Below are 26135 nucleotides of genomic sequence, written 5' to 3'. Positions count from 1 at the left end.
TCAGGTAGATTTTGCGATTCTTCTTATATTTAGCTTGTTTTACCTTCTCGTGTGATGATGACGGAGCCGAGTAGCACTCCTTTCCAAACATCGGCAGAGGAAGCGTCCGCCATGCTTTGGGATTACATCTTCGTCGGAGGTGGCCTCTCGGCCTCGGTTGTGTCTAACCGTCTCCATCACCTCGACCCAGCACTCAAGATCCTCGTCATTGAAGCTGGAGCCAACGCCAACAATGACCCCAGCGTAGTGTACCCCAACTCTACAAACCTCATTGGAGGGGAGTATGATTGGAAGTATCAGACGATTCCGCAAGTGAATTTGGACAATCGGCAGGTTGATCTGCCTTGCGGTAAAGCTCTTGGAGGTGGCACTGTCATCAACTCAGGTAAACTAGAATTTCCACTCTTATACATGCACTGGCGACGACTCCACGTGAAAAGATACAGCTTAGCTGTGTTGCAGTCATGGGAGAGCGCAATGATCAGAGAGCACCCATCTGCTACAGCTGAAGACTGTAGACTAATGCGAGCTCACAGGTGGCTGGATTCGCGGTGACAAGTTTGACTTCGACTTGTGGGGTGATACAGTTGGCGACCACCGCTGGTCTTATGCTGGTCTGCTCCCGTATATGAAGTTGACTGAGACCGCTCCTGTCAATAACCCTGCTGAGCATGGCTCAGATGGCCCTATGCACATCCAGGGCATAGTCTCGACTCACCGAGAATTCCCTTTGCGCAACAAGACTCTTCAATCATGGCAAGAGGTTGGCGTCCATCTGCTCCCTAACAACGATGGCAACGCCGGCAACCCTCTTGGCATTGGCGATCTCTTCGAAAACAAAAATCAGGGTCGCCGCGAGATAGCTGATAATGTATTCAATTTGACCGGCATAACTGTTCTCACGGAAACTCTAGTATCCAAGGTCCTTCTAAGCACTCCCAAAGCTCATCAGGCCCCCGAAGCCACTGGAGTCCAGCTCGCAAACGGCACCAAGATTCAAGGCAAAGAGATTATCCTCGCAGCTGGCGCTATCCGGACTGCCCAGCTCCTTATGCTCTCTGGAATTGGACCATCTGATGAGTTGCACAAGTTTAAGATTCCCGTCGTTCTAAGCCAGCCCGAAGTCGGCAAGAATTTTGCGGACCACGGTCTTTTTGGAGCACTCTGGAGCCTGAAGGATCCCTCTGCCGGATATGCTATCGGATCTGCTAACCCGCTCTTCAATGAGCCTCAATATGGTTGGGGCACACCAGCTGATTTCCTCGTCTCCACCGGTATCACCGACAAGGCTGGACTGGCTGCTGCTATCGAGAAGGATGAGGGCAAGAAGCCCGATCCCAAGAAGCACCCGCTGCTGAAGCAGGACCGCACTTTCAACGAGCATGTATTTCAGTATGCTGGTACTCCAGACGGCTCATCTGTCACTTTTGCTCTGATCAACCTCTTGCCCACATCCAGGGGTAGCGTCACACTCAAATCCGCCAACATCAATGATGTGCCCAACATCGATCCCAACTACCACGCGACTGAGGTTGACAAGTTTGTTGCCCGCGAGGGTATTCGTCTACAAATTGCATTTGCCAACTCTAACGCTACTGTAATTGGTCGGGATATCATTGCGGGCGAGCTTGGCGCTCCAGGTTTCAATGAAACATTCACTACAGAGTCAACAGATGCTTACATTGATTCACGTATTGCTGCTGGCCTTGGGTAAGTACAAACGCTTTATGTTATACCACAAAATCTAACAGTTTGCCAGATCTACATTCCACCCCATGGGAACTGCAGCTATGGGCAAGGTGGTTGACACCAACCTTCGAGTTAAGGGTATCAACAAGCTTCGTATTGTTGATACCTCGGTTTTCCCTGTTGTCATTACCGCTCATCTTCAAGTTGCTACATACGCAACAGCGTACCAGGCAGCTGATATTATTTATAGTAGTTATAATTGTTCCAAATAGGCTACAAAGTCTACAATATTATTTAATCAGGGAAGTTAGAGTTAAATAATTCGAAGAATAATAAAGATTTCGGAAGACTGCATTCTGCGTTATGGAAACTTTATCTGTGATAGATCTACGAGCATCATTTTGTCAGGTCATTGATCAAAAAACCATCATTAATGGGAATTAACACGGCCAAAATTGATGACCAAGAGCTTATTAACTAAACAGGATAAATATGATATATATTTATCTAAATTCTCTTCTGTTAGGAATTTCTCGGCTCAGTAAACATAGCGAAAGTTCGGATTCTCTCGATCGGTCAAATCTTCAAAAGCCAGGTCATGACTAATCTCGGCAACCTGCGTTGCCTTGTGTCGGTTCCTTGCTAGAAGAACAATCCTTGTTACCACTACCAAGAGCAGATACACTCCGTAAACGACAAGGTGCACAACAAAACCTGGTAGATATCTAGGAGCATCCTTCTCCTGGAAGATCTGCGGGGCGATCAGGTTGCCCACAGCCCAGCCAACAAAGACTAGAGTCATGGTAATGCCCTTCTTCGTTTGCCCAGCTATGTTACGTGTGACGAGAGAAATAATCATGTTACCCTGAGCAAGGAAGAACTGTGTACAGTAGAAGGCAATAAGCATCCCACCGGCATTTGACGCAGTTGGAGTAACGACGAGAATGACGATGGTACCGACAATAGCTGGGATAGTCCAAAGCTGTGTTATGGCGATGCTGTTAGTAAAATTCACCACATTGGGTAGAATTGTGTGGGTTAAACGTAGTAGAGCGAGAGCTTACCAGCATAATGAGACATGTCTGCCCAGATTTTTGAGATGCCCATGCCGATGAGACCATGACAATTATTGTCAACCCACCCTGGGCAATATTGAGAAGCTGTGTCTGGAGCAGCGTAAAGCCAAATTGTTCGATAATGAGGTTGGAGAAAACGCCAAGTCCGCCAATGACCAAATTTGCAACTGTAATCAGCAGGACGCAACACCAAACAAGAGGATCCGTGAGTGCCTCGATAATCTGATACTTTTTGTATTTCTTGTTTTGGATACCGGTCTCGTTGTGGCGCACCCGTTCGACCATAAGACGCTTATCTTCTTCACTGTAACACTTGGCTTTCATAGGGCTGTCGGGAAGAAGGATGGCTATGAAAATGGACCATACGACTGCCGCTAGGCCGAGGACGAGGAAGAGCAGTTGCCAGTTTTTTATTGGACCGTTGGTGAAATGCGAAACACCAAACGCAAGGAGACCGCCAACCTGTATTGCAATCAGCAATCAAACTATGGGGTGTAATACGAGGAGGCTCGTTGACAAAGGATAGCCTCATATATATTTCATACCATTAGTTGCAGTCCTGTCATGCAGTACCAGAGTGAGTTCAAAACAGATTGTTCTTCTCTCGTATACCACATAGATGTCCTATAATATCAGACTTTCATCAGTCTCCAGTCTTGCAGAAGAGGCGTTGCCTCCCCAAAATAGACCAACTTTGGAACAACTTACAATAACATCATTGCTGGCTGCACACAACTCTCGAAAAAGCCCAACAAAAACCGAAGAGCCATGAGGCCACCAAAGCTGGTCGTCGCAGCGGAACATGCCACCACGGTTCCCCAACAGAACACATTGGCAGCAAGGAGTTTCCCTAAGGGCAGTTTCTGCAACAAAAAGTTTTGTGGATATTCTCCTGCGAGGATACCCAGGTATAAAATTGTTCCAAGCCACGAATACTGGAACCTGGTTAGATGTGGCCGCCGCAAATAGACACATTTGAGTGAGTATGTGCCAGTGATGAAATGTGACTTACTTGTTGCCCCACGAGATGGGCATCAGTCTTGATACCCATGATAGACGCAAAGTTCAACGTTCCCTTATCCAAGGACTGGCAGAAGTAGGTGATCAGCTGGATCACAAGAATACGCCGGTTAATCTTCCAAAACAGGCGCTTGTTGGTCGCCGCGTCAATCTCAATCCCCGGACCATCCACATAGCGGCTGGTTTCTTCATCGCCGTCGAGAGACTTCTCCGATATGCCAGGCACCTCTTGATGGGTGGCCTGCGGGGAAGCTTCCATGTCCTTGGAGGCGGCCATTATGAGATTCTGACACCGGATTTCACCGTCTATCGGAGTGTCGAGGGGAGAAATGCAACGTCATGACACAACTCCCAAGTGACTGCATGTCGTCTATGATTCTCTCGCTCCTTGATATATATCCTTCATCGGTGGCATGATACTGCAAATGGCTGAACATCGTCGCTTTAGCCGAGTGGCGTAACTGGCCTCGGAGTGCCCCGAGTCTTGTTCCGACCTCCGCAAGCCACGAATATGCCCCTGCTAGCGTTTGTCCACTTCGACCCACCCCGCGGCCATGATGCCGGATGGTGGCCGACTGGACGCTCAAGTCAGAGATAATGAAGATGTCCCCGTTAAGAAGTTTTGATTCGATGTTGTCCTATGGAATGAGGAGTCGATCGAGTTTTCAAAGATCACTTGGTTTTTGCCGATAACTTGTTTTTAGCCGACTTACCAATCTTCATACAAGACTACTATCCCCTTCTCTTGAATGATACCATTTTTAAAAGCGAACCTGCTAACAAACAAGATTCGATTTCTTAAAGATGCTACAACTAGAACCCGTTGCTGCTGCGGCTGTCACTAATGGCACAGATAAATCTCAGAAGCGCCCTGAATGGCTGCTGGACCAAGTTGGACATCACCCATGACTCCAAAAATTGTACGAATATGACAAAGACTGACCTGTAGGTTAAGAACCCGGCAGAACAACATCTTTCCAGCACATTAGCCACAGACCATCAACATCTTACGAACGGGAAGCACCCTAAACAATCGCTTTTACAAGGGCTTTATTCAAGCAATGTGGTGGCCAAGATATGGGGAGTAGCAGCGCCTGCTCTGTTCAAGGTATGTGCTATAGGTGTGGAATATTGTAGAGCTGCTCGTCTGACTTTGGTGCCATAGTCAGAGCCGCCTACTCTATACCCCGAGTATACCAAACCGGGTGGTACGCGATACGTATTTCGGGAACTCGATTTCTGGACGTCGGGGTTTTTCCCTGGCAGTCTATACTTACTCCTCGAGAGAGAACGACGCTTCAAGCGAGAGCTTGCTATGATACAAGAGCCATCAATATCTTCTTCGACTTTCCATCCTATGCATCTCGAGTATGTTTGTAGCTTGCATCTTATTCTAGTGGAGGCATTTTAGAAACTAACGTTAAATTGACAAGATTCGCTTGCAAGTGGTGGACGACCAATCTCCATCAAAATTCGACGCTGGCCTCCACCCATGACCTTGGCTTCATGATCTTCCCATGGGCAAAGCTCGCCTGGACACTCGATCACGACGTACTTGCGCGAGATACTATAATACGAGCATCAAAAATGTTGGCATCGCGATACGTGCCAGCTACTGGCGCGATACGATCCTGGGATACTTGCACGACGTTGCGGTATTCGTTCACAGATCCGACAAAGGACTTTCTCTTCATCATTGTAAGGCTCATCATACCGCTGTCTTCATCTTGATCACTTATTCTAACGATTAATTTGTTTTTCCCACAAAGGATAACATGATGAACTTGGACATGCTCTTCTGGACGGCCTCGGAGACTGGAGACCAAGAAATGTACCAAATCGCCGTGAACCATGCGAAGAAAACGCAAGCATGTCACATCAGGGCCGATCACTCCACGACACATCTCGTGGTCCTCGATCCAAATACTGGTAGCATCAAATCTCGACTGACAAACCAAGGATACTCTGACACATCGTCATGGACGCGTGGTCAGGCGTGGGCCATTGCAGGCTTTGCGCAAACCTACAACTGGACGCGAGATGCATCTTTTCTCGAAACGGCTCGAGCGTGTGCAGATTACTTTCTCAGTAAGCTGCCTCCCAATAGCGTGCCGCCCTGGGACTTTTGCACTCCAACGGATTCTGAGCAGCCCCCTGACACCAGTGCGGCGGTGATTGCTGCTTATGGTATGCTTCTCATCCACGAGGCACTTGTACAGCGGGGAGAGCAGTCGTCCTATTTCGAGAGTGCGATTAGAATAGTAAAAGCCATCTGCTCGAAACACATGACTCCACAGAGTTGTTTCATAACGACAACATCTACCTTGGATACCGTAGAGCAAAATACGCAGAACGTACAGACGGAGTTTACGGTAATCCAGAATGATACTATCCCACAGACCATTCTCGGAGGCGCCACAATCAACAACTACGAGTTTGCTCCAAGGCGCTGGGCTAATCATGGTCTTGTGTACGCCGATTATTATTTCTTGCTGCTTGGGAATAAACTCTTGGAGATGCAGGCAACAATGTCCTTATCTGATGTACTCATATAGGCATGAAACTCGTGCGGGCTCGCGCCAGGGTTAGATATGGATTACAAAGGGGCTACTTTTCACAAGTTTGGCAGATATACACGATTAGATTCTTGTAGTGGGATTGTTTGGGGCTAATTAAGATATTGAAACAGATGTAGAATTTGGGCAGCTCGTAATAAAATAGAGCTTGTCAGATAAGAAAGCCAATCGGTATCATTCAGAGTATTTTACATGTTGTTTGAATAAGAAAAAACGCTCACCCTCTGATCGGGTGGAAAAGATGGATCGAGAAAAGCATCAACACCGTCATAAGAGTGAACTTCCGCCATCATGGGGTCTGCGGGCTGCACGCCTATCGCAACACCAGCCCGAGGAGAGTCAATTGGCATAGACTTTGAGTGATTGCTGTAGGATATCTGGCCCTGCAGACTCAGCGGTAAAGGTGGAAATGCCATCGAGATGCTGTCGGGTGATGCCCCGTGGAGATCACTAAGTGAGGGAGTGGGCACGCCGACGCCGGTAGTGTCAATGCCGTGGGTAAAAGAGCCTGGGCCTGACGCTGATCCTTCACGCCTGTTGGTGTTGACTGTCGTCTTATCAATGTACTGGTCGTCCGAATATACCGGCTCCCGTATATCGAGAATGTGTTGGTCATGCTGCCGTGCCTGCGTTAGCCGTGTGGCAAACTTGGACGCCAAGTTGTGTGTCTCCCCATTTGTATCGTCGCTAAACGGTCCGTTCCAGCGGCTAGAGATGTTATAAAGACTTGAAACCAGCGAGTTGAATGAAGGAGCCAGAGGCTGGCTGTGGTAAGAAGAATAGGCTAAAAGCAACCTCCCGCAGATGAACAGACAGAATGCGAACTGAGGGTTGGTTAAGGAAGTCGATCGTTGCAAATACGCTTCCGCAATGATACTCACTTCGGTCGCGGCCGCAAAGCAGGTCTCTGCACTCGAGAGGGATGGCAATCGTAGCCGTTGGCTCTGCCACTCGGGTAATGGGAACGCAATAACTTGGTGAAGTAGAATCACCGCGGTATTATGAGTCATGTGCGCCAGTGTGAGGTTGGGATCCATATTGCCATCTGCGTTGAGAACACACGCTTCCCGCCAAGGCTTGGGTAGAAAGATTTTCCATCTGATGTTGCCAATCATGATTAGTATGACTGATTGGCTATAAGTGGCCATATCCCAAATGGGCAACGACTTACTGGACCAACCGCAAGTCAAGCTGCTTGAAACGGACCAACCATAGCTGGAACTGGTGAGGGTCGCTAAAGTCTAGATCATGCTGAAGGAAGAACGAGGTAACCAAGCTCAGGCTCTCGGTTGCCTCGATACAGAAGGCGAAACCACCCAAGAGATCCTGATCCTCACCATCAGGTCGAGCTGTTGGGACAGCCGGATTAGCCCGTGACGTTAAGTCTGCGATGCCAAAGTAGGGCGTGGGTACATCGAGCGGCTGGCCACGTTCCCATAGGCTGCCTTCGCAAGGAAGTCTTCGTTTGACATCGGCACTGGTGAGAGAAAAGTTCCATCCCGTGGCAATGCTGCAGAAGCGATCCATTATAAAGATGTTCCAAAAGACGCGCCGGCGCTCTTCGGTCTCGCTCCAGCTGCGGCATCGGGGTAGAAAATTCATGCGCCTGATTAACGTCTTGGTGAGTGGCTTATTCTGGTCCTCTTCTTCCACACTGAGCTGAAGTTGCTCAACTGTTCGTGTCATGCTGCCAACAATCGACTAAGAAAGAATTAGATTCTCAGTTACTTGACCATCGCGTCCAAAATAATTACTCACCCATGCGGATGGTCCTCGTCCGCCGCCAATCTACCCGAAATATTCAGCAACATTATCAATAGAGATGCAGAAGCATAGTGGCAGTGACTGACCAAATCAAAAGAGCAAATAGTCAAAGCTTGTAGATTTTCCACCGAGAAAGACTCCATGCTGCGAAGTATTACTACTTGTCGGCATTGTCGAGCGTAGGCCGTCTTTTCAGCGCCCTGTCCGAGACGTGGGTCGTTGGAAAATCGTACACATAACGATGTAATGGCGTAGAAAATGGTAGACGCGCTTTCACGCCCATTGGGCATTAATAAACGCTGGCGAAAGTGCAGAACATGAAGCATTGGTATCCATTGGTGCACCTGTTCAAAGTATATCTCGATAAGTGCGTCCATGAGGTCGTCTGGCGGTAATCGAGCTTCACTGGTAGCCCCTGGTGTACTGCTACTGAGAGATTTCGGTAATTGTGATGGCCCAACCAAGTTCTGCGTCGCGGATTGTTGCTTGTTCTGTACAGTAGAAGCCAGTCGATTCCGCAATTGAGTAATGGACTGCTCCAAGTTTTCTTGTGTAAATCCATCCGGGCTTGTGTTCTCGACGCTTCCGCTCGTGGGAGAATTCAAGCCCCCAAACAATTGATTCCATAAGATGCTTTGGCCCAGGAACATTTGCTCCAGCGACGCTGAGTCAAGGAAATTAGCGGTCCGTAAATCACGAAAGGGAAGATGAAACGGCTCATCCCGTTTCGAATTCACTCACCAATCCTTTGGTTGATGCTTTCAATGGCGCCAGTTCGAACACCCGTTTTGGCTCTTCCGTCGTAGTAGACACACTCGACATCTGCAAGAGAATTTTTTAATGTCATGATTCTTGGGCTTTGTGCTAATTCACGTACTGTATCTCACGCATGCGGAACATGGCTGGGTTCTCGAGCATGCTGACTTTTTCTTTCGACAGTTCTGGCAAGCGGGACCTTCATTTTCCTGATTATCGTCCCTACTAGAGAGCTTTCGCTTTTTAGAGACGGCTTGCTTATCCTCAGAGCCGGTAGCGGAGCCCTGCACGTCCTCAGCTTCTGCATCGTCGACAGGCATCATGACCGGAGAGCATCCAGCAGAGAGCAGGCATGCCTCGCAGCAGAGCAATTGGCGATGATGTAGAGAAAACTAAGACTTCAAGCTTGTTGCCGGATAGTAGAGTGGAATGACATGGAGAAAAAGGTACGAGTACAGCAAATAGCACGGCAAATAGCGTCAATGGCTTCAACGACTTTATGGAGTCCCCGCAGTAGGAAATCGTGGGGTAGAGCCATGAGTATGGAGCAGAATCACATGATTGCAGGGGGGAGTTTTGCTCTGTGAGCCGATCAAAGACATGTTCGGATCATACCAGACCGATATACGAACTCGAAGGACCCAAAACTGCTAAACGAAGGCAATCCACATCACTAGGAAGCGTGTAAGCTCTCACGTGTGTGGGAGAAGCGGGATGCTCGGGGTATCTCCGAGACTTGGCCCGAGATACACACCGCCCAGACGGCCTATAAGCTAATAGCTAGTTCAGCTTTTGAACACCCCCGGCTCAGAGGCTACATTTGGAGTCGTCTTCAACATCTACGTACGAGAAATGTAATGCTATTAACAAATCTCACAGGACATCTCCGCGGGGTAAGTGTGGGGAAACCAGGATTCTCTCAATTGTTAGCAGCATTGTTGTACGATCTGGATGGCATCAATATGCGATTTGCTACATGTCCAAGGCCTTGCATGACGAATCCGTGGAAACCAGGTTCGATCTTGTTGCGAATAATACATTTATATAGCCGACGCTGAGTTCTTTATCCTTTGTTGTAGTCTAGGCAGGCAAACTTAGTTCAACTTCTTTATTCGCAACACGCCTGACATCTTCAGCCAACTTATTGAGGAAATCCCTATCGGTAGGACATCCACTCATCATTACGTTAACCAAATACGACAGAGTTTTCTCCATAGGCAAGCTGTAGACGGCTGCACTTGTAAGTCTCGAGGCATTTTCCGTACATAGCTGTGCCAAAGACTGACAAGGTCAAGAAAAGCGGTCGTTTGGCAACAATGTCTGCCATTGACGTGACAGACAGACGCTCGAATATCGCGGCGACCAAATTTGGATCGAATGCAACGCAAGGTTCTCTGCGTATCGACACAGCCTCGAAGCTCGTCAATACTATTTGTATACGTCGCCACTCGCATGAAGTCACTCAGGATATGAAACTTCTCAACCTTGGATCTAAAAAAATATCTCTCGGGCACTTTTAATCTCTTGTAACATAGATAGTATATATCTAACTAGACCCTGTCTTCTCATTTATATAACAGACACTTTGACGGGCTCCCGCAATGGCTAGGGCAAAGGTGCTCCCTTCAAAGTGTCAATCACGCCCTTTTCCAGCGAAATAAAGTCGTCCTGTCCGCCCCATTCTTGCAGTGCTTTCTTCGCTTGCTTTGTGTCTGCAGTTCCTAGAGGAACTTTGGTGATATCAGGGTTCGCGGGGAATGGTTTCCCTGGCTGATGCTTTCTTAGAATATCTAGTACATCCTCCCAGTAGAATTCGGTAGACCAGGCTGGAAGACGAGCGTTCTTGATAGTGGGGTCTAGGAGAGCTGCGATGTGGAGTAGGGCTACATCGCGAACATCAACGAAGATGGCTAGTTTGCCGGGAATTATGTCAGTAGATGAATGTATTAATTATAAACCAATTGAGATAGAGTGTCTGTGAAAAACTAATAGACAAGTACTCACACGTGGGGAAAAATTGCAATGCGGAGGGATCATTATTGGCAAGCCCGAAGAGCCACGCAGTAGTAGATCCGCCCTGACTGACATGCAATCGAGGGCCAAAAACAGTTGCCACTATAATGGTGTTGCTGGCGAAGCTAGGGTTTTCTTCTTCAACAAACTTCCAAAACGCCTGCTCAGCTTCTACTTTGCTCTGGATGTAGACAGGAAAGCCACGTTCAGGAGTGTATGGAGGAGGCGCCCAAGCAATGTCGCGAACAGCTTCATTCCAATTGGTGCCATCAAAATGGAAACCAGGCTGAAAAGGTAGCATTGACGTGGCGGCAATAGTCGAGGTATAAACGAACTCTTTGACGGATTTCTCGGCAGCAGCGGCCCTAGCTAGTTTAATAACGAGATCGATGGTCTCCGGAATGACATTATTTGGGTTGGGATCCAGAGTGTTTGGCGTTGCGACGTGAATTACACCATCAACACCCTTAACCGCTGCCTTGACTTGGCCTTCGTCATTGATGTCTTTAAGACCGACTAGGTGAAAACTGCCACTTGCCGTGTGCGTTGCAAACAGGTCGTTCGAGAGCCATTCCGACTTCACCGGGTCTCTGACAGTTCCTCGGACTTTATAGCCTCTATCAAGTAGTTGCTGAACGATTTGAGCGCTAATGTATCCAGAGACTCCAGTCACGAGGATTAGCGAGCCAACAGGCAGAGTTGTTTTAGGGGCCATTTTGTGATCTTGGGGATTGAGATTGCTTGTTGAGAACGAACGAGGCTGGTCGCAGACTATCTTTGAGGAGGAGATTGACAGCTATTTATGTTTGTTTCACTGATACAGCTTATGTGACACATGGAGCCTATCCCAAGAAATAAGAGTAGAACGCACCCAGTATCTCTATACTTTGCGTTACACCTGTTACCATACCATACATCCTATACCATTCGCCCTTACTAATATCCTATAAAAATAGCTATTATTGCGTTCATTTGCTCCTCTTTTGACTAATTATCAAGTCGAAATCACAGCTTGTTAGCCAACAAGCATTGTTTCGATAGGCGATGACCCTTTCTTCCCATACTCTTCGTAATGCGCTCTGCTGATAAATCTCTATGGCGCCTTCATTCCTCCGATAAGATGATTAATACATAAAGGTTTCAAATCCACTGAGGCACCATCAAGGTGAATAAATCGCTAACTGTGACTTCTTACATGGGGAGACCATGGGGATGATGCGTTTGGCGGCAAGAATTTCCGAAGCTAAGAGCAGATGAAGATATCTAAACCTGCCGAGTTTGGATCATTCAGGCCATATACTATATATTAATAAGCGATATTGCGACTTCTCTTCCCCTGATGCGAGGGAGATTTCGATTCCCATTTGACAGTGAAAATAATGGATCAGATTTGGCGATTAAGTGCTGCTCGAACTTTGTTGCCTAGCACAGAATAGGACAATGGTGCGGAATTAACGATATTTCTAGCTCCCGTTGCTTGACTACTGTCAAGGATTACAAATGTATTCGTAAAAGCTAAGTTAGAGAACCATTGGAACGGTATCCTTTCTATATCTTCCATTCACTTCCCAGAGCGATTGAGTGAGCCATAGGTTATTCTCGGCTACATTGGGAAATTCATATCATCTTGAAATTGAGCAGCAGACACGAGGCACTCTCCGGAAGCAGCCTACATGACTGGCTTTATTGTTTCAACTGCCATTACATTCATATCGGGACAGTTCAACGCTATCTGGAAGGGAAGACAAATCAAGATGTCAATAGAAGCAACCAGCAGAATACACATAAAGCCTAACATATCGAACCGGATTCATCCCCATTGAAGCTTTGAACAAGTATCTAACTAGTTCCCTTCATATATGCTGTCAATGCCTTACGTGCAGGTTCCAACAGGTTGTTCCTTATCCCAGATGTCGTGATCCGGGATATTCTCCTCATAGTATGTCTCGGTGACCCTCTTGAACCCCACGACCGGCCCATCATACGGCCAAGGTTCTCCCAGTCCTGTCGCAAAAATGGCGAATGACGCGCCCGAGAAAACAAAAAAGTTTGCCGGTGCGAATGCCTGCCATGACGATGCAATTTCCGCTATGTAGTTCGGCTGAAGCGCATTACCTGCACTGTACCCAAGTTGGTAAAGTAATGGAGTGGCGCGAATGTGCAAGACCAGGGGCTCTGTCAAACGTGTGGTGTTGAGGGGAATTTGATGATACTGTCCAAGTTAGCCTCCATAAAATGCAAATAATACAATCATTGAGTATTTCAGGAGCGATAAAGTTTTACCTGCGATGTTTGGTTCTGCCGTAGCTCCGCATATATACAAAGCCCTGTGGTGTTCGCGCACCCTGTGACACCAATGTCCTGGTGCTGAAACTCGGAGAGATACGAAGAGATCCCAACCTGGTTTTTTGGCCCCAACGTCTTATTGAAGCCCAACAACTCTGCAGAAAACGTCATATTGAGGGATTTCTGCTTTCGGAGGAGCGCTGCAGGTGTGTCCCTGTCGCCAAGGCTGAACACATTTGGCCTCAACTCGATACTGCCTTTGTGCAACTTGAAGTTTCGAGTATACGGAGTCCTCAGCTGGTACCACTCAGAATCTAGCGTCTGAGAAGAAAAGTTGTCTATGAATGGAGGCGGATTGTGACGCTTGCCAGTTACCGGCCCAACTTCTTCGCTCAGGAGAATCGGTTTCCCGTCGTTGAATATTGGCCATCCATCTTTCCAGGTGACATTCGTGAGAAAAGTTTCTCGCCCTAACACTGGTAAGTATTTGATTCGTCGCGTCGGAATGTCGAAGACCTACCTAGCGGGGAGCTTCCGTTAATCTTCCTTCGAGCCAAGAAAGCTGCATACCATTCACCTGATGGGGTTTCCACCATCGTAGCATGTCCCGTCGATTGTACCGTCAAATTATCGAAACCATACGCCCCATTGAACAGAAGAGGGTTATTTGGCCCAGCTTTAAAGGGGCCTTCTGGCGACCTACTCCTGGCAATGGTCGAGCGGTGGAGATCATCAGTTCCACCTTTCGAAACAGTATTAATCCTCATTCTTCTTTGTTGTGGATATTTCTTGGCAGAGAAAACTAACCTTCCGCGATGAGGAGGTAATACCAGCCATCTTTAAATGTCATCTTTGGCCCCTCCGGCCGAGCTGAAGCATTGTGGGCCAAAGTACCGTTCCACAAACTCCGATACTGCCCACTGCAGCTCCCGTCGTTCAGACTGATCTCGCATTGGTAAATGCCCCAGAGTCGGTCTTGGTTGTTGTTCGGCGCCATAAGATTCAGGTACGTCTTCTTCGAAACAGGATCTCTAAACAATTCTGGGTCAATGCCCCACGGATCAGCCCAAATAGGCTCGGACCAGTGAACCAAGTCGACAGACGACGCAAAGAACACGCGCGGCCACACTCGGGCGACTGGATCGTATGTCCAACGCGTCATGGAAGCAATCCAGAACTTTCCGTCAAAATGAGCCAAGGAAGGTGCCCAAGCTCCTACCAATAGTCAATAAGTACATGATCTCACTGGCTCATCTTGATTTGGTGTACGGACCTGCTCCCGTGGGCGTTCCATAAAGTTGTAGTTGGTCAGGTCGCGTAAAAGCATGCGATATTAGTTTCCAATTAGACAGGTCACGACCTGCTCTCAAGTTAGGTTCCTCTCTACATGGTTAGACTTCATGTTCTTGGATCAGCACTCCTTACTTTTGTAGATGGGATTTCCCGGGAAATACTCGAAGCTAGAGGTAGCGATATAGTAGTCATCTTGAACCCGAAGAATCGATGGATCGGGATTCCATCCTGATATGATCGGATTGTAAATTGCTTTGGAGAGGCTGGCTAATGTAAGCCAAATGCCTAGGAAGATATTGTTACCCCGCATGATTCGTGATGATGGATGCGGAGAACACCCTCTGAGTTGTCACGAGAGCATCATGCTCGCCAGCAGCCAGTATAAGTACATGGAGGGTAGCTTCTGCCGAATTAATCAAGGGTTGAATCTATGCAGTATATTTTCACTATTCGGCTATCCAAGCAAATACACCTTCACCCTTCCTTGACATGGAGCAGACCGATTGAAAAATGAGCGGTCTCCGGTACAAGTCTCGGACCAATCTCCGGCGGTAACTGTGACGTGGACAGACTACCTATATGTATTCGCTTCCTTCCCCAACTTTCTCCACGATGCTAGTTCGTCTCCAATTACCCCAGATTCTCCAACCCTGTTAGGAAGTATGCAGGCAGCTAGCTGCCTCTGATCCCGGCCAACCTGCGTTTAAAAGGTAGAGTAACAGACTGCTTACCATAGCTGGAACTATTGACGCCCAAACGAGGCATTGTCGTTAGAATATGACAAATCGCCACCAGATTAGGATATGATAGCAGCCCTTAGCTCTTGTCGATTACATATTCTTTCCTTCAAGTCGCACCGTTTTGTGCTGAGTGGCGTTTTGCAAGTTCTTGGTAAGAATGACCAATCAAGATCAGTAATTATCAAGGAGAATCACTCTTATGGGATGTTGCAAGACTTCCAGGATAGTTCATACTTAGTAAATACCTATCATTTCTTGATTATTGATTGTATGTAAAACCTTTACGGAGTAGTGCCTTAAGAAAGTTTCCACGAAGCCCATGTTTACTATAACTGACACCTTCGTATTTGCTTAGACTTTGGTGATCCATTGCTCAGTGTGAGAATTCTATTGCAATTCGTCGGAAATTCTGATTATGATGATTAGTTTATACTAGTTGGTCTTTCTCAATCTATGTATCTATGTAGAAAGGCAAATGTTTTCTCATCTTCTCTCGAATTTTGCCACGAGATTTGATCCAAGCTCCTAATGATATGCTCTATAGCAGATAAACTTACAACATGACTACTAGGTATTCTCTCAAAGAGCATAACGGCCCTTTTTTCTAATTTTTTCACCAAACACAAAGAGGACCCAGGGAATGGGAATCAGACCAATGGCGATGAAACCGAGCAGACTAGCAGCCCATTTTGTCGTCAATTTATTGTACACTAAATGACGTAGAATCAGTATTGTGCCAAAAATGTCAACTTCCCTCAGTACGATTAGCCTACTTTGAATGGTAAAGAGCGGGAAAGCAGCAGCAAATACATAGCGTGTAAAGGCATTCGCTGAAAGCGCCGAGGCGCCGTATCGTGCACCATAGCAATCGATCATATAAGTAATGCTAGTGGCCTTAATCATACACCTCTGTCAGTATACAGCATATAAATCAAATTATGAGAGAGCAACTCACGAATATGCAGAGGTTTCCCCAGTTGAAAGGGATCAGAGCAAGTACCGGACTAATCCAGTGGATATCCGAGCGAGCTGTCCAGGCAAACCAGAAAAGGCCAACGGCAACTCCCAAACTTCCCATCAGAGCTGGGTAAAGGCGCTTCTCAGGTGGCAGATGGCCCATCTCTCCCCTTTCACGTGCCTCAATAGCCTTCCTTTGATAGATGAAGCGATCACAAAGAACGTTGGTCATGGTTGCAATCAGTGTGCCAATACCAAGGGAGATAAAGACGAGCCCGTTTTGGTGAGAATTAAAACCATACGTCTTCTGGAAGACCAACGGAAGAGATGCAAAGAACGCGTAGAGCACGGCAAAGTCAAAGCCAATGTACAAGCTCAAGAACAGGACGATGGGCTCGGTGAAGAGAAGGTGCATAGGTTTCACCAGCGACTCCGTTACCCATTTATGCACACCGCCCCAGCTCATCGAGGGCATCTTCTTGCCGGAAAGCAGCTTCTCTTTGATCTTATCTTTATTGTCACGCTCGAGGATTTTCTTTTTGTATGTTTCCTTCATGCCGATTGCAAAGACGCAGGTCGCGACACCCCAGAAGACGGAGACCCATTCGAGCCACCGCCAGTTGAGTCTTTCCACGACAAACCCGCCGATTATTGGAGCTGGCAACAGGTTAGTGCCATGATTTTATCATCATTGATACAGCAATTAAGAACGACTTGGAGCATTGGCATACCAATACAGGGCCCCAAAAAGGGGGCCATAACGAAGAGAGCCGTCGCCGGCCCCCGACGGGCAGGAGGCCACATATCTGCCATTGTCCCTCCACCAACGCTCAATGCCGGACTTCCAAAGACGCCGGCGAAGAAGCGGCAAATGACGACAGCGCCAATGTTCTTTGACGTAGCAGCACCTATGAGAAAGAGTGTAGCAATGGGCAATCCCAGGCGGTACACAATCAATCGTCCTGCTGTCTCGCTGAGCGGTGCGCCTATCACTGGCCCACAGGCCAACCCGAGACAGAAGAGTGAGATGCCGAGGAGGGAAACCGTTTCGGATACGTGAAATTCCTGTCCTGTTGCTTTTGCTCCTGGTGCGTACGCTGATGACATGTATGTGCTGATAGACCGCTGGGTTAGCCACACTCCTATTGCATGTGTATCCATGCTGTGTTGTCATGATATTTGTCGCCGTATACTTACACGGTAAATGCGTAGAGAGAAACACAGACGGTATGGTACACTCGCTTTCCATCACTCCAATTGTATGGATTGCGAGGGTCGTCTTCCCAATCCAATTCATGACTACTTGCAGGTGCGCTTTCTGGGTCACTAGTCGGAGATGAGTCGTCTTCTTTGTCGGTAGGCAGATCGTCCTGCATTCTGTCTTCTATGGCGTCCATCTTGGCTTGTGACTCAAAAGACGCCCGGTCCTTCAAATCAATCGCCCAATCGCCAGGTTAGATTGCCGAGACCACAGGGCTATATATCTGCATTTGAGAAAAGGAGCAAGAAACGCAGGAAGAGATGGGGTCCGCAAGTTTACCATCCACATTAGTAAGGCAAGATCGTGCCGCCTCCACCCGGGGATGACGATGCCGGACTGCGGCATCTCCCGTAAACGCATTACTAGTCCGGAGTATGAATGGATGAACACTGGGAGGGGGCCACGCTATTCCCAGATGGATTCCGCAGGACAGCCGTGAAGGTTTCGGCTTCGGTGACAAATCATTTCCCAGTCCGGCTACATTGGGATCAAAGTTCGGAGTAAAGGATGTTAGTCTTGTGTTGCTTGCGGTTCACAAGATGCATCAACGGGCTTGTAATGACACTTTACAAGACTTTAGCAGTAAAAGAATGATAAAATCTCCCTTTCAGACTCAGAATACCACTTCTACAAACCACATTTAACAACATATACCCTCCTCTCTTCTATAAAACAAACAATGTACAAGTAAACGTCCATCATCCGGTTTAGTAAAACGGAGAGTTTTGATGAATCCTAATCTCCGATTGCCTCTTCTGGCTAGTCTCTGATTTTTCAATTGGTAATCATCATCCGAATTCGGCGGCTGAGGTGAGCAAAGGGATAAAACCCGAAGTGACTATATATTCCCGACATTCCCAACCGTCGGACAAATGGCGTCTGGCTGACCTTTTTCTTGGTCAGACACACAACCCACGCAGGATGCACCATTTGCAGTTTGCGATTTAGAGCAAAACAAGCTTTTACGGAGTACAGAGAAGAATATTCCGTCTACAAGGATGTTGGCTAGAGCGGAAGACACTGGGTGGTAATGGACCGTTACATGTAGAGAGAGAGAGCTTGGCCTTGCGCGCAGCTCGTATGTAATACTCGTACAAAACATGAACGCTAGAGCGGCAAAAGCAGCTCAATGAACTGAACAGGGTTCGGTGATCGCAAATCAGTTTGCCTGACGCGAAATCCGAGGACAAATCATCCATCCCACTTGGACCAGATTCCGCTGCTCGGGATAGAAACTAGCACCGATTCGTACGTGCTGGAATCATGGGCTTACTAGCTGCAACTATTCGGAATCTTTGACCGAGCTGGGCAATGCGATCCACTGGCGATCTGCCAGATACTTAAGGCACGGAGCCCAACTCTTGCGCTGAAATCCAACTGTTTTCGACTATTACTTATCACGATTATTCTATTATTGGCCATCACGTGACCGGAGAATCCGGCCATTTGGATCTTATTAATAATCCCCGTTCGCCGTGGTCGCGTGGGTAGCACAACAATATATTTCATCCCACCCCTGGAATATCGCGACTCGGAGCTTCGCTCAAACACTCGTCCGCTTGTAGAAGGTCTAACGCCTCATAAAGAGCTGCGCAAGCTATTGTGTGTAGCCTCGATCCGCCCAGAGCTCCTCGTATAAGGCTTCCAGCCCTCCAGCCAATCATGTCAGAAACACCACCAAGAGGGAAGAGGCGGCGGACTGAGGAGTCGGATACCGAGGGCAGCGGCTCGGTGATTGAAGTTGGCAACTCAATCACAGCAAAGCCGCTGCCCGTAAGTGAGGATACGAATGGGAGGCCTGAGCCAATGACTGAAGCAGGTGAGTCGAGTGTCCGGCACCGTGTGAACTCGGGAGGAAATGGTTCTGACGAGGCTTCGTTTATGTAGAAAGGAGATACCGAGCTTGGCGTAGTGAGTTATGCCCAGTCTCATTCCTTTGATACTTGCTTCATACTAACCGGGAGATGCAGAAAATGGCTCTCCTCACGACAACTTCTGTTTCATCTGCAAGCGGGAGATGGACCTGCTGGACTGTTACACGTGCCGAAGGTCCTACCACCAGGATTGTCTAGACATACCTACCGATAAACTCTACCACAGGGACAACTTCTTCTGTCGAGTTTGTGTCAATCGCCAATGGCACGAGCATCTGCCTCCGCCCAGTCCGCCGCCATCTCCACCGCTTGAGAGACAGAGGGTGGCCTTACCCAGTCACAGGCCGAACACGCAGCCCAGCGTTGAAATGCATGCACCTTCGACTTCGGCTTCGACTTCACCAGCTCCTTCGGCACCAGCCCACAATGCCCAGGCTTCCGGCCCGACATCCTTCACCTGGCTATCGCAGAACCAGTTTACGACCCCTCTAACGCGCTCCAGTGCGATTTCAAGTCCCCGAACCTCAACGCCTCTCTCGGGTGTCATCAATCTCAACGGCCCTGGTCGGGGTATCGTGGCTGGTCCGCGCGGTCCCCGTTCACGCTTTTCTACCTTGTCGGCTGAAGTGGATGATGCCGTTTCTTTAATCCTGAGAGAACTGGAATATCTTGGAGACGCTAGGCAGAAAATCTCACAACTGGAGGATGTCATTGTGAGACTACAGCAAGATGTCCGGATCAACGAGAATGCGCTCATTCTAGCGCAGCGCAACGCCGCTTCGTCAAACCAGCGCAATTCAGAAAGCCTCCGTGTGGAGAACGAACGGCTGAAGAAGGAAATGGACGGCATGAATCGACTATTAGGAGATGAGAAATCACGGTCACAGTACTACAAGGCTGATGCGGACCACTGGAGAGCGCAGGCACAGATCCGGCAGGGAGAACTGGAAGAGCTAAGGGGGAAGCTGAAGAATTTGCTGGGCGGGTAATTGCGGGAGAATGGTACGACTAGTTTGCTATTGTATTGTATGTATAAGCCGGAGTACGTGGATCAGGGATACCAGTTGAGATTACGTGTGGTTCTGTGGACCTTTGGATTTATTATTATCTCGCTGTTTATTCTATCACCCAACAATGGGCATGGTTCAAGCCTGTGTCATGAATCATCTTGCATCTTCCCGATCCTGTACGGTGGAGACGTGTAATATAAGCATAAGTACGACGTCCTCATAAGCAACAGGCCTGGACTGGATTTCCACGGGGTTCATATCTGCCCGGCATTGCGGGGTAATATACAAATTAACTTCTTTTCGAACAAAGGGATGAGAAACCCCATAGCTGACTGTGCTTGAACTGGCTGGGTTAAGCGTCATCCTATGTTTGTGGACGATGTTCGTTTTATTTGTCTGTATAGCGCCGCTCCTGGTCCGAATTATAGTCAACTCGCTTAGCCATGCCAATGGAGATTACGAATACCATCTGGCTTTATTATTGGTCTCGGCTCGCAAGCTTCCGTTGAGTATTGGGGGCTAGAAGCATTCGTGTTGTTTGTCATTCCGACTCATTCGTAAGGCTCTAAATTTGGCAACTGACCAACCGTCAACCTCAATATGGTCGGCTGTCACCTGCGAACTCCTTCGTCCACGACCCGTTGCGCTAGCCAGGGTCTGCATAGTGTTTCTAGGGACGGTGATTAGAGATTCATGCAATTGATATATATCTTCTGTGCATCTTGTCGCTTGACTGGTACAAAGCTTGAGATCCATGCAATTGATGTATCGATGGAAGTTTTGTTCGTCTTGTCCCGCTATCGCTTGACTGGTGCAGAGCTTCAAGGGTTCAACCAGCAAACTTCTAGATGGATTTATGTACAACGCAAGAAACGCAAACACGCAGCGCAAGTTCGTCTATAGAAAGCAACGCAAAATCCAACTTGGCCTCTTTGGGCCTTTAGTAAAACCCATTATGCCTCCTCAGAAGGCTCACTCGTCGCTCTGTTCCACGACGTTCCGATAGCTCCCCAGTACTCTTCATTAAACATTTGCATGTGGCGCACATGGCCACTTCCCTTGAACATGTGATTATCAGACTTGTATCCCCTTTTCCGGGCTTCTGCAATATGCTCTTCAATGTCCTGATACGGAATGATATCATCATCTTCGCTGTAAATATACAAATGCCGCGTATCCTTGGTCTCGTAGTATGGGTTAATCACCGCCTTGACGCTGAATGCCGGCGCAGGCTCCTTGCCAATGACCCATTCGATGAAGCGGTTTCCGCAGAGGAATCCAGCCCAAAGAGTCTGTGTGACGGCAAACGGCCAGGGGAACCAGTTTGCAGTGCCCAGAGCCATTGCGCGCGACCAGCGGCCCAAGTTCTCGCGGGTCATGATGACGCTGCCAGGCGTAGAATCGAGGACCAGCAAGTGATGCGGCATCGGCTTGTCGTGAACAAGGCGGTAGGCGTTCAACGTCGCCGCATAGTTGATGCCTCCAGTGTTGGACATGATGTGGGCCAGCACGCGGTCCTCGACTTTTTGAGAATCCCTGTCGTCTTCCGACTCCTTCGGGAAGATGGCGTCGATGACGGGTCTCATGGACTGCGTGCGTTGGTCGAGGTTTGACCACATGGCCTTTGAGATGGGGGCCAGCACGACGATCTGCTTTGAGCAGGGGAAGAGGTTCCGGTATCCATCTGCATACTTGACCAGGTTCTTTGGCTGCCCATCGCCCCATGAGTAGATGAGGACGGCCCGGGGATCGGTTGGGCGCTTCACTGCCTCATTTTGGGCATCGGGGTGGCGGATGTAGACCTGATCAGACAAGGCGCTGAAGCCCGGGAAAAAGTCTTTCTTTTCCTCAATCATTGTCGATGGAAAATAACACTGTGTGACAATGACAGCAAAGTACTGGAGGAAGAGGTTGAATCTTCTAGTCGCTGGCCTGCACCCGAACTGTACATTCACCGGTCGTCACGGCCTTGATAAAGAATGTCGAAAAAGATACAAGTCAATGTTTGTCTGGCTTTGTTGGGATGCAGGCCTTGTTGTTGGGCATGTTTTGACCCGCCCCGTCGGCGGAATGAACATATTTGTTAATCCTTCTCCGTGCCTCGGTTCAGTGGCGATACAGTAAGAGTTGGTAAACGTGGGAGCGTGTTTGCGACCAGTTGCTTGTCGATGAAGCAGAGAGAGAGACAATGAGAAAGAGGCGAAGAAGATGAAGATAACCTCTAAAAAAGACACGCCAAAAACAATGACATTCACTTATTACCCTTCAATGCAACAGGTGGCGTCCAGACCTTGAAGAAAAGACCCCCAGATCGATCTGAATTGATCGCTTTCACATGCTTTGACAGCTGATGGATTGGCCCACTTGCAAAGGATCCACTAAGCGACAGGGCCTTAATTTAGTTCCACCAAGTTAGAAAGGTCCATGACGAGAAATGGAGGTGTCAGTTGGGTATTAGTGCTGGGAACAATGAGAAAATGCAGTGACATATCACGAATTGTATGCATTTCATACCTTGATTTGGAAGTTGGTGGATCCATGTCCTGCCCTGAACTACCGAGATGTAAAGGCCCAACATTTGTGAGGCTTCATTCAAGTTTGCCGAGGATGAGGCCCGTTTGCTCTGGATTTCGTAGCCCATCCTTTGAGTTGATTTATGAGTAAACAGGAAGCCTGTCGATATATCAGATCCAAGGGCGATTACCTTTAAGCTCTCAGCCCATGTTTTACCTCAACATCAACCCATGAAGCAGGCAATGGAACAGTAATCATGATTAGTCATGTATCCAAGCAACATAGTGTTTGTCGAATAGAAGTACCTCGTTAGTTAAGAGGGTAGAAGGAATTGCCCCTCAAGAACTAAGATTCAAGGGAACCCTAGAGCCCAAAACTCAATCTCACAACCGTCGTCGTATCTCCAGTCTCGTTAAAATGGATGACGCGATTACAGCCATAGTTTACTCTTTCGCTACGACACAGGGCATATGGTAAATCATCAAAAAAATACATTCATTCCAGAATGTCTATCGTCTAGTGATGCCTTCTTTACTTCTGAAACTCGGGCCTAACCTTGATCTCTTCAACAACCTGCGCCGCATCAGGATCGCCCTCTGCCGCCAAACGCTGCAACTCTTCCGTGTTATCCTTCACCCACTGCTCAAAGCCACCAGGCTGCTCAACGTCAGTAATCGTAATTGCTATTTCGCATTTCAAGCTTACCAGAGGGAGATGAAATCCTGATTCCTTTGCAACGTCCAATTCTCTCTTGATGAATATTCCCCTGAGTTGCGTCGCAATAGAGTCTTTGCCGACGGCCTCATTCCAGAAACCCTCCAGCTTGTCGGCCATGCCTTCCAGCTGCTCTTGGGTACGGCCACCACCGCTGCGGAGACTGACAAAGAGGCGGTTGATTTGTCTTGGTTGGCCGCCAACGTAGGTATCCGCCAAGAGGCCTTGGGTCACGTCCATAAAACGAACATTGACAATGAACCGTGGTGACCTGAATGTGGTTGCGTGCCAGTCTGTAATCTTTTTGACCAAAGCCAGCTTCTGGGTTTGGGTCAGTTTAATAGCAAGTTCGAAATGGTACATGGGCATGTTGAAGATTTGTTGATAGTAACAAGGATGCAGTTCTTCAGAAGATCGCGGGGTAGATGCTCAGTAATGGCTATTTCCTACTGATATACTTCTCAAGTACAACAATGGTACCGATATCGGCTTTCCTACATGCATTCCTCCGTTTATCCATTTGGAATCAGCTTCGCGATAGTTATTGAGCCCCCACCTACAAGATTGGTCATCATCCCGAAAGAGAATAGATCAATGGGCATGCAAAACAGGATCAATGATTCTTTGCGGATATCAGCGGGATAGAGAAAAACAGGGGCTGGTTGGTAGTGACGTTGGAGACGAGAATAGTTGGAGGGCGCGATGATTTGGAACTGATGACTCATTTACCTTACCTAACCATTCTAGCCTACCCGCGAAGTTGGAGAAGAATCAAAACAGCAGCACTTAAAAGCTACAATCATGCACTACAATGACGCCAGCATTCCTTCGTAAAAGAAATGGTGATGTCGGCCTTTTGCTCCCCGTTGTCTTACTCTCATACCCCCAGAATTTACAGTTCGTAACGGTCGAGCTGTCTTCTATGACAAATATCCTTAACAGCATCATTTGGAGAGTGATTGCGTCTAAACAAGATTATGTCGAACAGTTATGAAGATCACTCTTAAATACAGAAATATTTCCCTCATCGACCATGTCATTAATCATCACGCTATGTCAATTTATGGCTATTCACTCCGTCTCAGTGCTTTATAATCGATATCACTCAAGGGGTGGAGAACACATCAGGCATCGCTACTTCGGCGTTGACCCCATACACGCGAGACATGTAGATGACATAATTTGAGCTTCAGCCTATAGAGTTGTCTGAGAAGCTGTCTATTAGCAATTGTGCGCTCGGTTGGTATTCGCGCGCCCGATTTTCGCTGTATTCAGGTAGCCATGCGGAATCTCCATGGATAGAATCGGACTTGATAATGTTAAAGCGGATGGTCTGGTGGGTTTCTATAACACCGCAAAATACCGTAACGCCGCAACACCATAATAACAACAACACCGCAACACCGCAACACCGACGAGGTTCGTCGTCATAGTGGTGTCTCCTTTGTAGGATCTGACATACTACGATGACAAAGCCCTGCATCAGGAGTGGAATACCATTTTCGGTTACCCAGTTGCAAAGCTCATAGTTGAGTTGTCTAAGCTATCAGTTTTAGGAAAAGAATTCCGTCCAACTATACTGCAGTTCTATCGAGAAAGGTTAATTCCTAGCCTCGCCCCTCATTTGTATATAACCTCAGCTAGAGTTCCGTCATGTTTTGCAACTCCATCTCATACAGTTTTATCTCATCACCAACTCAACACAAGCTTCAATCGCATCTATAACAGTTACCAAAATGCAGGAGAAAACCGCAGTTCTACTCATTGACCCCCTCAATGACTTTTTGCATCCCGAGGGAAAGATCTATGCTCGTGTCAAGGAGAGCATTGATGCCACCGACACAGTCAACAACCTCCAGAAGTTCGTCAAAGTTGCTCGAGGCAACAAACTTCCTATCCTGTACTGCCAGCACAAGCTATATGAAGAAGGCCAATTCGAAGACTGGAATCACATGACCAGGAGTCATGTCTCTACGGAGCAATCGAAGGCTTTCTTAGCAGGAAGCTTTGGAGCGGAGATTCTCAAGGGACTTGAGCCAGATCGAAACAATGGCGATGCAATTGTGTCGCGTCACTGGAACAGCAGGTAATTTCCCTCTTGCGATCAGATCTTTGACTGTGCCGATGTATTATGACTAATAATCGGATGTAGCTCTTTTGCCAATACCGATCTTGACTACCACCTTCATCAGCGAGACATTACGCACGTTGTCTGCGCTGGAATGGTCGCCAACACCTGTCTGGAGGCCACTGCCCGCTGGGCTGTCGAATTGTAAGCATTGTCACTTCAGGTTTGCATAAAATCTCAATACTAACGAATGCACCAATTCAGGGGATATCATGTCACAATTATGTACGTATACTCGCAGCTTCCAGGAACCCAAGGTGTTAATTAGTATGCTAACTCTCTTAACAGAAGCGATGCAACTGCCGGATTTTCCACTCAGCTGAAGGATGCCGCTGTAAACATTATCTGGCCTACTATTGTGGATGAGGTGCTGAGTGTGGATGAGTGGTCCGAGAAGCTGAACAAGACAGCCTAAAAGCAGATGCTAAATACATGTAGCCAAGCATGCTCAATGGGTGAGCAAA

At 47.9% G+C, this 26135-nt stretch overlaps 11 protein-coding genes across 11 annotated transcripts; 4 read left to right on the top strand and 7 right to left on the bottom strand.

Annotated features, from left to right (window-relative positions):
- Positions 1-54: 54 nt before the first annotated feature.
- Triagg1_4360 (CAZyme family AA3) lies at positions 55-1961 on the top strand (the record flags this gene model as incomplete). Its single annotated transcript, XM_062898755.1, has 3 exons — positions 55-385; positions 537-1710; positions 1760-1961. 3 exons carry the CDS (start codon positions 55-57, stop codon positions 1959-1961), a joined length of 1707 nt encoding a protein of 568 aa, XP_062756867.1.
- Positions 1962-2227: 266 nt separating this feature from the next.
- On the bottom strand, positions 2228-4062 carry Triagg1_4359 (uncharacterized protein; the record flags this gene model as incomplete). The annotated part of the gene is made up of 5 exons (XM_062898754.1): positions 2228-2671; positions 2754-3227; positions 3311-3389; positions 3474-3700; positions 3778-4062. The coding sequence occupies 5 exons, from the start codon at positions 4060-4062 to the stop codon at positions 2228-2230; spliced, it is 1509 nt and encodes a 502-aa protein (XP_062756866.1).
- A 527-nt stretch (positions 4063-4589) lies between these two features.
- Triagg1_4358 (CAZyme family GH88) lies at positions 4590-6374 on the top strand (the record flags this gene model as incomplete). Its single annotated transcript, XM_062898752.1, has 6 exons — positions 4590-4676; positions 4735-4893; positions 4951-5153; positions 5219-5483; positions 5555-6255; positions 6341-6374. 6 exons carry the CDS (start codon positions 4590-4592, stop codon positions 6372-6374), a joined length of 1449 nt encoding a protein of 482 aa, XP_062756865.1.
- A 175-nt stretch (positions 6375-6549) lies between these two features.
- On the bottom strand, positions 6550-9204 carry Triagg1_4357 (transcriptional regulator family: Fungal Specific TF; the record flags this gene model as incomplete). Its single annotated transcript, XM_062898751.1, has 6 exons — positions 6550-7459; positions 7533-8062; positions 8120-8149; positions 8212-8789; positions 8867-8947; positions 9003-9204. 6 exons carry the CDS (start codon positions 9202-9204, stop codon positions 6550-6552), a joined length of 2331 nt encoding a protein of 776 aa, XP_062756864.1.
- Positions 9205-10486: 1282 nt separating this feature from the next.
- On the bottom strand, positions 10487-11609 carry Triagg1_4356 (uncharacterized protein; the record flags this gene model as incomplete). The annotated part of the gene is made up of 2 exons (XM_062898750.1): positions 10487-10791; positions 10886-11609. 2 exons carry the CDS (start codon positions 11607-11609, stop codon positions 10487-10489), a joined length of 1029 nt encoding a protein of 342 aa, XP_062756863.1.
- A 1158-nt stretch (positions 11610-12767) lies between these two features.
- Positions 12768-14507, bottom strand: Triagg1_4355 (CAZyme family GH43; the record flags this gene model as incomplete). The annotated part of the gene is made up of 5 exons (XM_062898749.1): positions 12768-13106; positions 13178-13650; positions 13701-13922; positions 13988-14395; positions 14450-14507. The coding sequence occupies 5 exons, from the start codon at positions 14505-14507 to the stop codon at positions 12768-12770; spliced, it is 1500 nt and encodes a 499-aa protein (XP_062756862.1).
- Positions 14508-15792: 1285 nt separating this feature from the next.
- Triagg1_4354 (uncharacterized protein) lies at positions 15793-17567 on the bottom strand (the record flags this gene model as incomplete). Its single annotated transcript, XM_062898748.1, has 5 exons — positions 15793-15923; positions 15987-16122; positions 16169-16827; positions 16902-17284; positions 17368-17567. The coding sequence occupies 5 exons, from the start codon at positions 17565-17567 to the stop codon at positions 15793-15795; spliced, it is 1509 nt and encodes a 502-aa protein (XP_062756861.1).
- Positions 17568-19093: 1526 nt separating this feature from the next.
- On the top strand, positions 19094-20294 carry Triagg1_4353 (uncharacterized protein; the record flags this gene model as incomplete). Its single annotated transcript, XM_062898747.1, has 2 exons — positions 19094-19250; positions 19402-20294. 2 exons carry the CDS (start codon positions 19094-19096, stop codon positions 20292-20294), a joined length of 1050 nt encoding a protein of 349 aa, XP_062756860.1.
- Positions 20295-21268: 974 nt separating this feature from the next.
- On the bottom strand, positions 21269-22171 carry Triagg1_4352 (uncharacterized protein; the record flags this gene model as incomplete). Its single annotated transcript, XM_062898746.1, has 1 exon — positions 21269-22171. One exon carries the CDS (start codon positions 22169-22171, stop codon positions 21269-21271), a length of 903 nt encoding a protein of 300 aa, XP_062756859.1.
- Positions 22172-23360: 1189 nt separating this feature from the next.
- Positions 23361-23912, bottom strand: Triagg1_4351 (uncharacterized protein; the record flags this gene model as incomplete). The annotated part of the gene is made up of 2 exons (XM_062898745.1): positions 23361-23486; positions 23535-23912. 2 exons carry the CDS (start codon positions 23910-23912, stop codon positions 23361-23363), a joined length of 504 nt encoding a protein of 167 aa, XP_062756858.1.
- Positions 23913-25279: 1367 nt separating this feature from the next.
- On the top strand, positions 25280-26086 carry Triagg1_4350 (uncharacterized protein; the record flags this gene model as incomplete). The annotated part of the gene is made up of 4 exons (XM_062898744.1): positions 25280-25629; positions 25696-25815; positions 25876-25896; positions 25960-26086. 4 exons carry the CDS (start codon positions 25280-25282, stop codon positions 26084-26086), a joined length of 618 nt encoding a protein of 205 aa, XP_062756857.1.
- Positions 26087-26135: the final 49 nt, after the last annotated feature.

Source organism: Trichoderma aggressivum, assembly GCF_033847375.1.
Source record: "Trichoderma aggressivum f. europaeum strain CBS 100526 chromosome Unknown scaffold_013, whole genome shotgun sequence".
Classification (NCBI taxonomy): domain Eukaryota; kingdom Fungi; phylum Ascomycota; class Sordariomycetes; order Hypocreales; family Hypocreaceae; genus Trichoderma; species Trichoderma aggressivum.
The sequence above is the reverse complement of the archived record's forward strand: the minus strand, read 5'-3'. Positions and strand labels throughout refer to the sequence as shown.